At 46.3% G+C, this 16,467-nt stretch overlaps 1 protein-coding gene across 4 annotated transcripts in view; it reads right to left on the bottom strand.

Annotated features, from left to right (window-relative positions):
• Window positions 1–16,163, bottom strand: part of ube2o (ubiquitin-conjugating enzyme E2O) — a 133,168-nt gene extending 117,005 nt beyond the window's left edge. For 2 of the 4 annotated variants that reach the window (XM_085964045.1, XM_085964047.1), the window contains exon 1: window positions 15,794–16,163. In XM_085964045.1, the coding sequence (XP_085820171.1) occupies window positions 15,794–16,138 (345 nt within the window). In that variant the 5' untranslated portion in view covers window positions 16,139–16,163. The remainder of the gene's footprint in view (window positions 1–15,793) is intronic. The other 2 variants (XM_085964043.1, XM_085964044.1) reach the window with 2 other exon arrangements.
• Window positions 16,164–16,467: the final 304 nt, after the last annotated feature.

Here is a 16,467-nt window from a genome sequence, read left to right as displayed (position 1 = left end):
GGATATTCTTAGTGTCTTCTACTGTAAAGACTGATGTAAAATATTCAGTGTTTTTGCCATCTCCATATTTCCCACCATTAATTTCCCGGTCTCATCCTCTAAGGGACCAACATTTACTTTAGCCACCCTTTTTCTTTTTATATAACTAAAAACTCTAACTATCTGTTTTTATATTTTTTGCTAATTTACTTTCATAATCTATCTTCCCTTTCTTAATCAATCTTTTTGTTATTTTTTGCTGCCTTTTAAAGTTTTCCCAATCCTCTACCCTCCCACTAGATTTGGCTACCTTGTATGCCCTTGTTTTTAGTTGAATACTATCCTTAATTTCTTTACTTAGCCACGGATGGCTGTCTTTTCTTTTACACCCTTTTCTTCTCAGTGGAATATATACTTTTTGGAAGTTGTAAAATAACTCCTTAAATGTACACCACTGATCATGTATCGTCTTACCCTTTAATCTATTTTCCCAGTCCACTACTCAATTCTGCTCTCATACCTTCATAGTCTCCTTTATTCAAGCTTAGCAGTGAAGGTTCACTAAATTAATTCCTGGGATGAGGGAGCTGTCCTATGGAGAGAGTAGATTGGGCCTATACTTTCTGAAGTTTAGAAGAATGAGACATAATATCATTGAAACATCCCAGATTCTGAGGGGGATTGACAGGGTAGATGCTGAGAGATTGTTTCCCGTGGCTCGAGAGTCCAGAACTAGGGGGCATAGTCTTAGGATAAGGGGTCGGCCTTTTAAAACTGAGATGACGAGGAATTTCTTCACTGAGGGTCGTGAATCTCTGGAATTCTCTGCCCCAAAGGACTGTTGATGCTCAGTCGTTGAGTATATTCAAGGCCGAGATAAGATAGATTTTTGGAATCTAGGGGAATCAAGGGATATGGGGATCGGGCAGGAAAGTGGAGTTGATGTCGAAGATCGGCCATGATCTTATTGAATGGTAGAGCTGGCTTGAGGGGCCGAATGGCCGACTCCTGCTTATGTTCTTGTGGGTCGGTACCCAGAAGAGACAGATTTAATGTGATTGGCTAAAGAACAAGAGGGAAGATGGAGACTTTTTTTTTAATGGTGAGTTATGATCCGGAATGCACTGCCTGAAAAGGTGGTGGAAGCAGATACAATAGTAACTTTCCAACAGGGATTGGATATATACTTGAAGGGAAAAAATGTACAGGGCTATGGGGAAAAAGCATGCGAATGGGACAAATTGGATAGCTCTTTCAAAGAGCCAGCACGGGTACAATGGGGCGAATGACCACCATCTGCGCTGTATGATTTTTTTTATTCATTCCTGGGATGTGGGCATCGCTGGCAAGGCCAGCATTTATTGCCCATCCCTAATTGCCCTTGAGAAGATGGTGGTGAGCCGCTGCAGTCCATGTGGTGAAGGTACTCCCACAGTGCTGTTCGGGAGGGAGTTCCAAGATTTTGGCCCAGCGACGATGAAGGAACGTCGATATATTTCCAAGTCAGGATGGTGTGTGACTTGGAGGTGTTCCCATGCGCCTGCTGCCCTTGTCCTTCTAAGTGGTAGAGGTCGCAGGCTTGGGAGATGCTGTCGAAGAAGCCTTGGCAAGTTGCTGCAGTGCATCTTGTAGATGATACACACTGCAGCCATGGTGCCCCAGTGGTGGATGGGGTGCCAATCAAGCGGGCTGCTTCATCATGGATGGTGTTCAGCTTCCAGAGTGGTGTTGGAGCTGCACTCATCCAGGCAAGTGGCAAGTATTCCATGACACTCCTGACTTGTGCCTTGTATATAGTGGAATGACTTTGGGGAGTCAAGAGGTGAGACACTTGCCGCAAAATGCCCAGCCTTTGACCTGCTCTTGGAGCCACAGTATTTATGTGGCTGGTCCAGTTAAGTTTTTGGTCAATGGTGACCCCCAGGATGTTGATGGTGGGGGATCAGGCGATGGTAATGCCGTTGAATGTCAAGGGGTGGTGGTTAGACACTCTTTTTGGAGATAGTCATTGCCTGACACTTGTGTCTGGAGCAGTCATCCTGGCTGAACCCAAACTGAGCACATGAGCAGGTTAAGTGCCACTTGATAGCACTGTCGACAACACCTTCCATCACTTGGCTGATGATTGAGAGTAGACTGATGGGGTGGTAATTGGCCAGAGTGGATTTATCCTGTTTCTTGTGGTTAGGACATACCTGGTCAGTTTGCTACATGGTCTGGTAGATGCCAGTGTTGTAGCTGTACGCTTGGCTAGAGGCACAGCTAGTTCTGGAGTACAAGTCTTCAGCATGACAGCCAGAATATTGTCAGGGCCCATAGTCTTTGCTGTATCCAATGCACTCAGCCGTTTCTTGATATTAGTGTGAATTGAATTGGCTGAAGGCTGGCTTCTGTGATGGTGGGGACCTCAGGAGGAGGCCGATATGGATCATCCACTCGGCACTTCTGGCTGAAGATGGTTGCAAACACTTCAGCCTTGTCTTTTGCACTCGCGTGCTGGGCTCCGTCATCATTGAGGATAGGGATGTGCATGGAGCCTCCTCATCCTCCCGCAGTTGTTTAATGGTCCACCACCATTCACGACTGGATGTGGCAGGACTGCAGAGCTATGATCTGATCCGTTGGCTGGGGGATCGCTTGGCTCTGCCTATAGAATGCTGCTTCCGCTGTTTAGTATGCATGTAGTCCTGTGCTGCAGCTTCCCCGGGTTGGCACCTCATTTTTAGGTACGCCTGGTGCTGCTCCAGTCATCCTCTTCTACACTCCTCATTGAACCAGGGTTGGTCGTCTGGCTAGATGGTAATGGTAGGTCATCTGGCTAGATGGTAATGGTAGAGTGAGGGATATGCCAAGCCATGAGATTAAAATTTGTGGTGGAATACAATTCTGCTGCTGATGGCCCACAGCGGCTCATGAATGCCCAGTTTTGAGCCGCTAGATCTGTTCTGAATCTATCCCATTTAGCACGGTGGTAGTGCCACACAACACGGTGGAGGGTGTCCTCACTGTGAAGACGGGACTTTGTCTCCACAAGGACCCTGCAGTGGTCACTGCTACCAGGTCTCCAAAAGGACCCTGCGATGGTCACTGCTACCAATGCTGTCATGGACAGATGCATCTGCGACAGGTAGATTGTTGTGTACGAGGTCAAGTAGGTTTTTTCCCTCGTGTCGGTTTTCTCACCACCTGTTGCAGGCCCAGACTGGCAGCTATGTCCTTCAGGACTCAGCCAGTAGTGGTGCTACCGAGCCACTCTTGGTGATGGACATTGAAGTCCCCCACCCGGAGTACTTTCTGTGCCCTTGCTACTTAGTGCTTCTTCCAAGTGGTGTTCAACATGGAGGAATACTGATTCATCAGCTGAAGGAGGGCAGTAGGTGATAATCAGCAGGTTTCCTTTGCCATGCTTGACCTGAAGCCATGAGACTTCACAGGGTCCGGAGTCAATGCGGAGGCCTCCCAGGGTCACACCTTCCCTTGTATACCACGGTGCCACCACCCCTGGTGGGTCTGTCCTGCCAGTGGAACAGGACATACCCAGGGATGGTGATGGAGGAGTTTGGGACATTGGCTGAAAGGTATGATTGTGAGTATGACTAGCTCGTGGGACAGCTCTCCCAATTTTGGCACAAGTCCCCAGATGTTGGTGAGGAGGAGTTTGCAGGATCGACTGGGCTGGGTGTGCCGGTGCCAGGTGGTCCGTCAGGTTCTATTCTTATTGTTTTTCATAGCGGTTTTTTTTTTACAACTAAGTGGCTTGCTAGGCCATTTCAGAGGACAGTTAAGAGTCAACCATATTGCTGTGGGTCTGGAGTCACACATAGGCCAGATCGGGTAAGGGTGGCAGATTTCCTTCCATAAAGGACATTAAAGGATGTTGTAGATTTAACTCGAGTGTTCAAGTAAATACTATAGTCAAGTGTAGAAGAGCATGCCAGGAGCAGCACCAGGTGTACCTAAAAATGCAGTGCCAACCTGGGGAAGCTGCAACACAGGACTACATGCATGCTAAAATGCAGAAGCAGCATGTTATAGACAGAGCTAAGCAAACCCATGAATGAATTTTTTTTTAAATCTATTCTCCTCCAAGCAGCATGTTGTAACTGGACAGTTAACATTACATTTATGGTTCAATAAACTTCACATCACAATGGCATCATCTTAGTGCGCAGCTCAGTGTACAATACAGACAGCGCCAGTGCCAAGTTACTCAGACTTCAGGGTTCCACATGATCAGATTCATTTACACAGACATGCTCATCACACTTCAGGTGTCATGTAGACCAATCATTTCAATAGAGAAACTTTCCCATAAGAAACTTAGCTATGAGTCACACTTCCAATTAAAATACCAGTCTGACCTCTATTTGACCGAGATGATCAGCAAAGGACAATGAGACACTAACTTACCCAGGAGGGCAGAGCAATTTCATCTTATGACCTTAAGGGGACAAACTAAATTACACATAGCTGCCCTTTAGCAGCAGACCTTGTGTGCATGTTAACAACTGCTTGTATTTATACAGTGCCTTTAAGTCACAAGGCACTTCACAGGAGCTTTATAAAACAAAATGATAGAATGCTCCTGCAAAATTTTGCCTCCCATCTAATGCAAACAGGAGCAACTGAACAGGCTACAATACGTCTGCAGTCTTGGATTGCAGCTAATAAGCAGCGTGTAATTGAGAGGAAGTAATTCATGACAAATATAAGTATTGTCAACTTCAGTCAGTCAATAAAGTGCAATGCAGCATTACTTCAGCATTAAGCCCTCAATCCCCAAAAATAGTTGTTCAGGGAAAAAAAAAATCAGGCTAACCTAATGCATCTTCGCAGCCACGTAGAAAATGGAAAATGTTTTATTGAATACCATTCAGACAAAAGGGTTCAAAAAAGTTAGCTGCTTTCCATCGTCTTTCTCTTTCAGTAATTGATCTTTCACACACAGCCCCCTTCCCCCCACACAATAACATAAGAAATAGGAGCAGGAGTAGGCCAATCGGCCCCTCGAGCCTGCTCCGCCATTCAATAAGATCATGGCTGATCTGATCCTAACCGCCAATCCACTATCACAGAACCATCTCCTGAATCTAACAGAATTAGACACACGAAATAGGAGCAGGATCAGGCTACACGGCCCCTGGGCCCGCTCCGCTACCCACAGGGCCATGACCGATCCGAACCTAGACTCATGTCCAAATTCCTGCTCGCTCCCCGTAACCCTTTACTTCTAGGAAACTGTCTCTTTCTGTTTTAAATTTATGTAATGATGTAGCTTCTACAGCTTTTTGGGGCAGCATATTCCATGGACCTACCACCCTCTGAGTGAAGTAGTTCCTCCTCATCTCAGTTTTGAAAGAGCAGCCCCTTATTCTAAGACTATGCCCCCTGGTTCTAGTTTCACCCATCATCGGGAACATCCTCCCCAATGAAGCCCCCTCCCCCCACCCGTCCCGTAGCCCCACTCCATTACCCAGTGACTCAGCTACCAACCCCTCCACTCCATTAACACAAAAGGCAAAACACTGCAGATGCTGGAAATCTGAAATCTAAATGTTAACTCTGTTTCTCTCTCCACAGATGCTGTCTGACCGGCTGAGTCTTTCCAGCATTGTCTGTTTATATCCCCCCACACCTTTACTTGGGGGCAGTGCTGCCAACTCCCCCTCCATTATTCTGGATGATACTGAATGATAATATAGGATTCAATACAGCACATCAAAACTTACCCCTGTTGCATGACCTTATGCCTCAAGTTTATAACAAAGATGCTTATAACAGGCTTCTATAAACTATGGATAAAAGGAGGAGCTAAAATCATCAGCCCAATACAGTTCGATCGGGTATTTATTGATCGGAGTGGACTGCAATGGTGAAAATGGCTGCAGGCAAATTAAGTTTTGGAACAATATTCGACGTTGTTTAATAAAGAACTTTGCAGAATGGGGGACGATTCCACACAATATATGTTCTAAGCACTATAGCAGACTCAACCTATGCATCACCACCTTTATTACACATGTACTACAAGCATTACTGTTACAAGATCTGTCCATGTTTTACAGTCTTACTGGATTCTTTAATTCATCACACTGTAGCTTAACAGGGTCACATAGCACTTGATAGCTGTGTTTCACCAAGGGTCCCGTTACACAAAGCTTCAGTCTAACTGCATGTGGCGTTGCTATAGCACAAGATCAAAGAAAATGTCAATTGAATAAACTAAGCCATTTAGTCAAGATGAGAAACGTCGGATGCCTTTGCTTGCGGCAGCTGTAAGTGCAGCATCCAGCAACAGACAGTGGGGGATTGCTGGCATGAACGAGAGGCTCCTCCCCCAGCCTGCACTGCATAATAGTGGCACATCTGCTCAGCAGCACTCCACAATGCAGCAGGGCTGGGTCATCAGCACACGGCAAAATACAGCAAGACACGCACCATCTCCACCCATAATCAAACAGTTGTTTCATTGCTTAAACCAAAGATACTGCAATGGTGAAAAGCAAAGCAACAAATGAAAGAATGTGAACCCAGCACCACAGACACTATTTAAAGGCAGGTTTCATCTATGATGCTATTCTTCATTTCAGTGTACCTTATACATCCCAATCTCTAGAACAAGGCTGCAATTCCAAAGAAGCACCTACACCGTATGCACCTGCATTACATACTCAAACAGTTTGGCAATTTTCCTCAAACACTAGAAAAGGGGGGCACAGTGGCATAGTGGTTAGCACTGTTGCCTCACAGCACCGGGGACCCGGGTTCAAATCCGGCCTCGGGCGACTGTCTGTGTGGAGTTTGCACATTCTCCCCGTGTCTGCGTGGGTTTCCTCCGGGTGCTCCGGTTTCCTCCCAGTCCAAAGATGTGCGGTTTAGGTTGATTTGGCTAAGATAAATTGACCCTTAGTGTTAGGGGATTAAATACGTGGGGTTACGGGGCTAGGGTGGGATATGTGTCGGTGCAGGCTCGATGGGCCGAAATGGCCTCTATCTGCACTGTGGGGATTCTGTGATTCTGTGTGAATGTTCTGGTAACCCAGTGCTTGCTGGGCTGGGCAGACACTGCCAGGGTCTCAAATTGGCATCATCAAAAGTGTCACGAAAGGATGCTCACCACTACTTTGGAAATGACCACTTAACCCGTTTAAGATGATCTTGCTCTCTAGAATATAAACTTTAAACAATTCTGTATACGGCTGTTACTTTCAAAAACGGATGTGTTTAGGGGTTCATCAGGCAAGTAGGCCAAGTGTTAGTGAGTGACACAGGTGCCTTTAACAGAATGCATGTTGGGAAAAGACCAATACGAGAAGCTGCTGGAACAAGTCAGCAATCAGACAGACTCCCATTCACTAAGACAATACCAGGTCACATCAGTTGTACAGACAAGATAGAGTCCGCAGCCAGAAAATCACATTAGCAAAGAATTAGCAACAGTTTTAAACATAGAAGATAGGAGCAGGAGTAGGCCATTTGGCCCCTCGAGCCTGCTCCGCCATTCAATGTGATCATGACTGATCATCCAAACTCAGTACCCTGTCCCTGCCTTCTCCCCATATCCCTTTAGCCTTAAAAAATATATCCAACTCTTTCTTGAATATATTTAATGAATTGGCCTCAACTGCCTTCTGTGGTAGAGAATTCCACAGGCTCACCACTCTCAGTGAAGAAATTCCTCCTCATCTCCGTCCTAAATGGCTTATCCCTTATCTTTAGACTGTGACCCCTGGTTCTGGACTCCCCCGCCATCAGGAACATCCTTCCTGCATCTAGTCTGTCTAGTCCTGTTAGAATTTTATAAGTTTCAATGAGATCCCCTCTCATTCTTCTAAACTCCAGCGAGTATAAGCCCAATCGACCCAATCTCTCCTCATACGTCATTCCTGCCATCCCAGGTATCAGTCTGGTGAATCTCCGCTGCACTCCCTCCATGGCAAGAACATCCTTCCTCAGATAAGACGACCAAAACTGCAGACAATACGCAAGGTGTGGTCTCACCAAGGCCCTCTACAACTGCAGCAAGACATCCTTGTTCCTGTACTCAAACCCTCTCGCTACAAAGGCCAACATATCATTTGCCTTCTTAACCGCCTGCTGCACCTGCATGCTTGCCTTCAGCGACTGGTGCACAAGGACACCCAGGTCTCGTTGCACTTCCCCTTCTCCCAGTCTATTGCTGTTCAGATAATAATCTGCCTTCCTGTTTTTGCCACCAAAGTGGATAACCTCACATTCATCCACATTTTACTGCTTCTGCCCAATCACCCAACCTGTCCAAATCATACTGGAGTTTCTCAGCATTCTCCTCACAGCACACACGCCCACCCAGCTTTGCGTCGTCTGCAAACTTGGAGATATCACATCTAGTTCCCTTGTCTAGATCATTAATATATATTGTGAATAGCTGGGGTCCTAGGAATGCATTGTACTTCCCATTTGAGGACAGGATGCTATTTTAGTAGACTAAGGCCCAGAGCATTACAGTTTAGTGACCATTAATTCCACATACAGTATTTGCAAATCAAGCAATTCTGAGATTTAAAATGTGATTTAGATTTTTTTTTAAACCTGTAGTTATTTTTTGGAAACTATTCCACAAACCTATCCTATAAGTACAGAAAGGGGACAAACATTTCATAGAGTCATAGAGTTTTACAGCACAGAAAGAGGCCCTTCGGCCCATCGTGTCTGCGCCGCCCATCCCTCCCTGTCCAGTCTAATCCCATTTTCCAGCATTTGGTCCATAGCCTTGTATGCAATGGCATTTCAAGTGCTCATCCAAATGCTTCTTGAATGTTGTGAGGGTTCCTGCCTCTACCACCCTTTCAGGCATTGAGTTCCACATTCCAACCACCCTCTGGGTGAAAAAGTTCCTCCTCAAATCCCCTCTAAATCTCCTGCCCCTTACCCTGAATCTATGCCCCCTTGTTATTGACCCCCCCACTAAGGGGAAAAGTTCCTCTTTATCTACCCTATCTATGCCCCTCATTATTTTGTACACCTCAATCAGGTCCCCCCTCAGCCTTCTCTGCTCCAAGGAAAACAACCCCAGCCTGTTTAGTCTTTCTTCATAGCTGAGGCGCTCCATCCCAGGTAACATCCTGGTGAATCTTCTCTGCACCCTCTCCAAAGCAATCACATCCTTCCTATAGTGAGGCGACCAGAACTGCACACAGTACTCCAGCTGTGGCCTCACCAGCGTTTTGTACAGCTCCATCATAACCTCCCTGCTCTTATATTCTATGCCTCTGCTAATGAAGGCAAGTATCCCATAAGCCTTTTTAACCACCTTATCTACCTGTTCCGCTGCCTTCAGGGATCTATGTACATGTACACCAAGGTCCCTCTGACCCTCTGTACTTCCTAGGGTCCTACCACTCATTGTGTATTCCCTTGCCTTATTTGTCCGTCCAAAATGCATCACCTCGCACTTTTCCGGGTTAAATTCCATTTGCCACTTTTCCGCCCATCTGACCAACCCGTTAATATTGTCCTGTAGCCTGAGGCTTTCCTCCTCGCAATTTACCACCCCACCAATTTTCGTGTCATCCGCAAACTTACTGATCATACCCTTTACATTCTCATCCAAATCATTAATGTAGATCACAAACAGCAAGGGACCCAGCACCGATCCCTGAGGTACCCCACTGGACACAGGCTTCCAGTCACAAAAGCAACCTTCGACCATCACCCTCTGCCTCCTGCCACTCAGCCAGTTTAGGATCCAACGCGCCAAGGCCCCCTGGATCCCATGGGCTCTTACCTTCTTGACCAGTCTCCTATGCGGGACCTTGTCAAAAGCTTTACTGAAGTCCATGTAAACCACATCCACAGCATTTCCCTCATCCACACACCTAGTCACCCCCTCGAAAAATTCAATCAGATTGGTCAGACATGATTTACCCTTGACAAAGCCATGCTGACTATCCCCGATTAATCCTTGCCTCTCCAAGTGGAGACTAATTTTGTCCCTCAGAATTTTTTCCAATAATTTCCCTACCACAGATGTTAGGCTCACTGGCCTGTAATTCCCTGGTTTATCCCTGCTACCCTTCTTGAATAATGGTACTACATTAGCTGTTCTCCAGTCCTCTGGTACATCCCCTGTGGCCAGAGAGGTTCTGAAAATTTGTGTCAGAGCCCCTGCAATCTCCTCCTTTGCCTCACACAACAGCCTGGGATACATCTCGTCCGGGCCTGGGGATTTATCCACTTTTTGGCCTGCTAAAACCGCTAGTACCTCCTCCCTCTCGATGCTAATATGTTCAAGTATGTCACAGTCCCCTTGCCCGACTTCTATGTCTACATCGTCCTTCTCCATAGTGAACACTGAGGCAAAAAATTCATTTAAAACCCCACCTACTTCATCTGGCTCTACACACAGCTTGCCACTTTGGTCCCTAATGGGCCCTACCCTTTCCCTGGTTATCCTCTTGCCCTTAATATACTTATAAAGCATCTTAGGATTTTCCTTTATTTTGCTCGCCAGTGTTATTTCATGGCCCCTCCTCGCCCTCCTAATTTCTTTTTTTAAGTATGCCCCTGCACTTTTTATACTCCTCTAGGGCTTCTTCCGTCTTTAGTCTTTTGTAACTGCCAAAAGCCCCCCTTTTATTTCTAATGCATTTTTGTATATCCCTTGTCATCCAAGGTTCCCTTTGCTTGTTGGTCCCACCCTTGACCTTTACAGGAACATGTTGGCGTTGTACTCTCTCTATTTCCCTTCTGAACGTCTCCCACTGTTTTGATGTGGATTTTCCTATAAGTAGCTGCTCCCAGTCCACTTTGGCCAGATCCTGCCTTATCATATTAAAATCGGCCTTCCCCCAATTTAGAACCCTTATTTCCGGGCCGTCTTTGTCTTTTTCCATGACCACCTTAAATCTCACCGAATTATGGTCACTGTCGCCAAAATGCTCTCCTACTGACACTTCCACCACTTGCCCGGCTACATTCCCTAGAATTAGGTCCAGTACCGCCCCCTCTCTTGTAGGACTTTCTACATGTTGGCTCAAAAAGCTCTCCTGGATGCACTTAAAGAATTCTGCACCCTCTAAGCCTTTCACACTCTGACTATCCCAATTTATATTGGGGAAGTTGAAATCCCCCACTATTATTACCCTATTATTTTCGCACTTCTCTGAGATTTGCCTACATATCTGTTCCTCTATCTCCCCCTGACTGTTTGGGGGCCTGTAGTACACTCCCAGCAAAGTGCTTGCCCCCTTTTTGTTTTTAAGTTCTACCCATATGGCCTCATTTGAGGAACCCGCTAATATATCATCCCTCCTTACAGCAGTAATTGACTCCTTAATTAATATTGCAACACCCCCCTCTGTCTCGCCTGAAGATTCTATACCCCGGAATATTTAGCTGCCAGTCCTGACCCTCCCTCAACCATGTCTCCGTGATAGCAACAATATCGTACTCCCATGTGTTCAACAACTTCAGTTCATCCACCTTATTTGCAAGACTCCTTGCATTAAAATAAATGCCTTCCAGCCCTGCCATATTCCCTTTTGCCTTCCCTGCTGACTTGTTTTTTCCTCCTTATTTGGCTGTACATCACCCCCTACTATAGCTCCACTCTGTATCCCATCCCCCTGCCGAATTAGTTTAAACCCCCCCCAGCAGTGCTAGCAAACCTCCCCGCAAGGATATTGGTTCCCCTCTGGTTCAGGTGTAAACCGTCCGACTTGTACAAGTCCCACCTCTATTACATTAAACTCTAAGTAATGAAATCAGCAATGCAATTAAAAATTTAACAGATTACATTAAAGAGTATCACAGGAGTGGGCCTTTAAACTGTTATCCCAAAATGTTGCTTTTTACTGAATGCCATTATTTCCTAACTCTTGAATATTTCCTGAAATGGTGCAAGATTGCTAAGCCCGTGATCTCCAGCAAGCGGCACTGAACTGGGAATGCAACAATGGACAACATGATATGCTGTTACCCTGTCGTATACACGCCTCAATACTTGGGCGTCTGTAGTTTTCATGAGAGAATGTGTGGGAACACAGGGAATTTGGACAGCACAAGTCAGATCAACATTTACACCGTGCCTTTAATGTAGTAAAACCATCCCAATGCGCTTCACAAGAGCGTAGTCAGACAAAAATTGACACCAAGGCAAAGGAGGAGATATTAGGACCAGTGGCCAAAAACGTGGCCGAAGGTGGAGAGGTTTAGGGAGAGAATATCAGCATTCCAAGTAGTAACTCTCAATCAAGATGATACTACAAGATAGACTGAGCACTTCCCATTACATCACTCCTGGCACTATCTCCATTATTGCAAAGGGAATGTAGTGCACAAAATACATTTACATACGTCTGATGCAGTGTCATCTTCATTCAAGGCACAGTGTGAATTTTCAAAGCTTTTATCTTAGAGTGTTACACTAAGTCAAATATATCAAGGACTCCTTGCTAATGGAGATGCTAAAGGAATAACTGTATTGCTCTTGTCCTGCTGAAATTCAGAATTTAGTTTACATATCCAGCACAAGGACTTCAGCAGCAGCACTTAATGTCTACTCTGACAGTACCAAGCCAGCACTACACCATCAAACCAGGCGCGCCAGGAAGCAACATTAGCACCATGTTATAAACGGGAAAATTAATAGAAATACAGATTAAGAAAACTAAAAGAATGTGACAGTAGACTGGTAGTCAAGATAAAAAGGAAATAACCAGGCTTTTATCAGCATGCAAGTAAAAGGATAGCGAAATAAGGGGTATAATCGTGTACTGAGATTGAGGGAACAGCAGAGGTGCCCGATATGGTGTTAGTTTTACAGAGAATGGTGAAAGAGAGACTGTAGGATGGCATGAAAGTACCCCTACTGGAGATAAATATTCAAAAGGAAATGGTTAAATAGGTTAATGGTCCTAAAAGCAGAAAGTCTTCAATCTCAGATGGTATCCATCCCAGATGTTTTCCAAAACTCGAGGTGAGAATTGTGCCAAAGGACTGGAGCATTGCAAATTAATAGAAACACAGATTAGGAAAACTAAAACAGAGTGTGACAGCAGACTGGCAGTCAAAATAAAAGGAAATCGGTGTTCAAAAAAGGAAAAAGGGACAAGCTAGACAATTACAAGGCAGCTAGCTGTATGCAAATGTGAATAAATTTCCAAATTATACGGGATGAAATTGGGGAACACAAGAAAGACAACAGGTAATTCAGCATGGATGTGTAAAAGGACAAGTTGCACTAGACAAATTTGCCCATGTTTTGAGGAGATCAGGGGTTGTGGAATGTGGCTGATGTTGCATGTATGGATTTTCATAGGCATCTGATAAAAAGCCACACAAGAGTCTCATTAAAAAATTAATGCACATAATAAAAAATGAGCAGCATGGAGAGAGAGATGGGAAGGGTACAGAAATCAAAAGATAGGAGTAAATGGGTGTTTTTCAGAATTGACGAACGCAAGCAGTGGTGTCCCCCAGGGATGTGTTGGAATGCTGATATCAAATATGGGGCAGGGCAAACAAAGAAGCGTGAGAATACAGGACCAGTGAAACAGGTTAGTGCAGCACCTAGATAGGCAACACTGCAGTTCAATTCAGAGAAATGTGAAGTGATATATTTAAAAAGTGAAAGGAAACAAAGTCTAAACAGCAACACTCGAGAGCATGCAGTTCTGGGAAAGGGAACAGCTTCTCGTTTCACCAGAATGAGGTCCTATTTACTGAAGAAAGGTTTTAAAAAATTGATGCTATTTTTCATTGGAACAGAGAAGGTTTGGGAGGAGGCTATCCAATAGAGGTGTTCTCAATTATGAAAGGTTTTCTTCAAGGGTAAATAGTGAAAGATTAATTCTTGGGATGTGGGCATTGCTGGAAAGGCCGGCATCGAGTTCCCATCCCTAGTTGTCTTTGAGAAGGTGGTGATGGGCCGCCTTCTTGAACTGTTACAGTCCATGTGGTGAAGATACTCCCAGGGCTGTTAGTCCTAGAACTCCCGACCTATGACCTAGCGATGAAGGATCGGCGATATATTTCCAAGTCAGGATGGTGTGCGATTTTAGGGGCCCTTGGCGGTGATGGTGTTCCCATGCAACTGCTGCCCATGTCCTTCTTTGGTAGTGGTGGTGGTGGTCAGGAGTTTGAGAGAGACTGTCAAAGAAACCTTGGTGAGTTGCTGCAGTGCATCTTGTAGATAGTACACACTGCAGCCAGTGTGACGTTGGCGGAGGGAGTGGCTGTTTAAGGGGGCGGATGGGCTGCCAATCAAGCGGACTGCTTTGTCCTGGATGGTGTCAAGCTTCGAGTGTTACTGGCATGCAGACAAGTAGAGAGTATTCCATCATACTCCTGACTTCGGTCTTGTAGGTGGTGAAAAGGCTTTGGGGAGTCAGGAGGTGAGTCACTTGCTGCAGAATATCCAGCCTCTGACCTGCTCTAGTAGCCATTGCATTTATGTAGCTGGACCAGTTGAGTTTCTGGTCAATGGTGACCCCCCAGGATGTTGATGGAGGGATTTGGAGATGCTAAATCAATGAAGCATGTGTAGACTCACTATTATTAAAGGGGTGAAGGGTAAAGTATGGGGAATTTTTTTCCAGAGGTTATCAGAATATGTAATGCTTTACCACAATCCAGTAGTGAGACAGGCTACATCATTTAAAGTTGAACTAGGTAAGTATTTGAAAAAGGAAGACAAAGATGTAGCGAAATTGGATTAGATAGCACCAGCTGAAGAACTAGCACCAGCATAATCTGAATGGCCTCTTTCGGTCATGTAATTTCTTGTTCTGATTTATCAAAATCTAGTGAAACAGCAGCAACAAACAAAGTTGTGCATAAATTTCAGGATTAATGGGAATGCAGAGAAGCAAGGCTTACAAGGACATCAAAATGCTAAATACAAATGGAAGCTTTAGGTTAAACTCTAATCACATTTCTTGCAAAGCACCAATAAGGATTGAAAGATGTGCGGCGAACACCAGACATGGAGGGGCTTGTTGAAAGGCCAGTAACATCAGAATGCCAGACTAACACTCCACTTCCCACATACAAAAGGCACTGCTGCAGCCTCTGCTATAGCCCAAACCCTCTCCTGCATTTCCCTTCGATTCACTGCAATGCACTGGCCAATCACAAATACAAGGAAACCCAATCCTCTGCTTTCAGGCAGACAGTAGGATGCATTAGCCCAAATGACACAGCTGCAATAAAAATATGCCTCGTGAATTGAAAATACTTTACAAGAGACACAAGTAATGAGAGAAATAGGGTCACAGCGAAAAGCAGGAAGGTGTAGAGATAGATTGCACGGTAACCGGTGATGACATTCCCGTTACCCAGCTGATCGAGTCAATATTACTCGCACGTTATTGCACCATGCAATTCTTGTTACAGAAAATTGGCCAGTTAGCATCATTAGCCCAACTCCCATCTACGTCCGAGATAACTATGTACAACGCATTTCTTACGACACAGCCAGGACAACACGATAACCCCACTCCCCGCACCAGAATCAGGGGACAGCAACCCCTTCCTCCCCTCCGAGCAGAAACCTCTCCATGCCCACATCGCTCAGAGGGCATCTGTGTCAGACCAAACAGCCCCAATCAATCATTCAGGGAGTGCAGTGCAAGTATCAGCATTCGCCGCTCAATCCCTGAAGGACATTAACCCCCCAACAGACATGAAGCCCCACAGAATCCATCTCGCCAGTGAAGAGAGCAACCTCTGCCCCGCCCGGACCCGCCCCGGGGCATCAATCCCTGCCCCGCCCCGGGGCCTCTCCACCCCGCCCGGACCCGCCCCGGGGCCTCTCCACCCCGCCCGGACCCACCTTGATCTCCTTCACGTCCTGTTTGCCGCCCTCCGGGTACCACTGCACGCGGACGTAGCCCTTCTTGAGAGGCCGCTCGCGGCCCGCGCCCTCCTCCTCCGTGTCCGAGCTCTCGCCGCTGCTCACCTCGCCGTGAATCAGGCCCACGATGCCGTGCCGCAGGGCCCCCTTGTAGGTGCCGGACACCAGGTCATCGACAAACAGCAGCCGCTGGCTGCCCGGGGCCGGGGACTGCGCGGGGGACGGCGGGGTGGCGGGCCCCGGGCCCTCGGCTGCCGGGGTGGCGGGCCCCGGGTCCTCGGTTGCCGGCCTGCCGCCTGCCGCTCGCTCCGTGTCCTCATCCATCGCCGCCGTTCCGAGAAGCCGAGGCAGTCAACCCGTGACGTATTTACGTAGTCGCATGGTGACGTCACATGACTCTGTCGCGGACCAATCAAAATATCAAACTGGAGAACTCGCCTTCTGATTGGCTACTTCCCTGTGATTGGGCAATAACAGGAGCCAGGGCCCCGCCCACCGTCAGTCCACAATCCACCAAGTTGTGACGAAGGGTCCCAGACCTGAAGCGTTAACTCTGTTTCTCTCTCCACAGATGCTGCCGGACCTGCTGAGTGTTTCCAGCATTTTCTGTTTTTATTTCAGATTTCTAATCCGGGCAACACGGTAGCTCATTT

This window comes from Somniosus microcephalus, chromosome 21, assembly GCF_052327205.1.
Source record: "Somniosus microcephalus isolate GS21.2 chromosome 21, FLI_Smic_1.0, whole genome shotgun sequence".
Taxonomy (NCBI): domain Eukaryota; kingdom Metazoa; phylum Chordata; class Chondrichthyes; order Squaliformes; family Somniosidae; genus Somniosus; species Somniosus microcephalus.
Note: the sequence above shows the minus strand (reverse complement) of the source record. Positions and strands in the feature narration are given on the sequence as shown.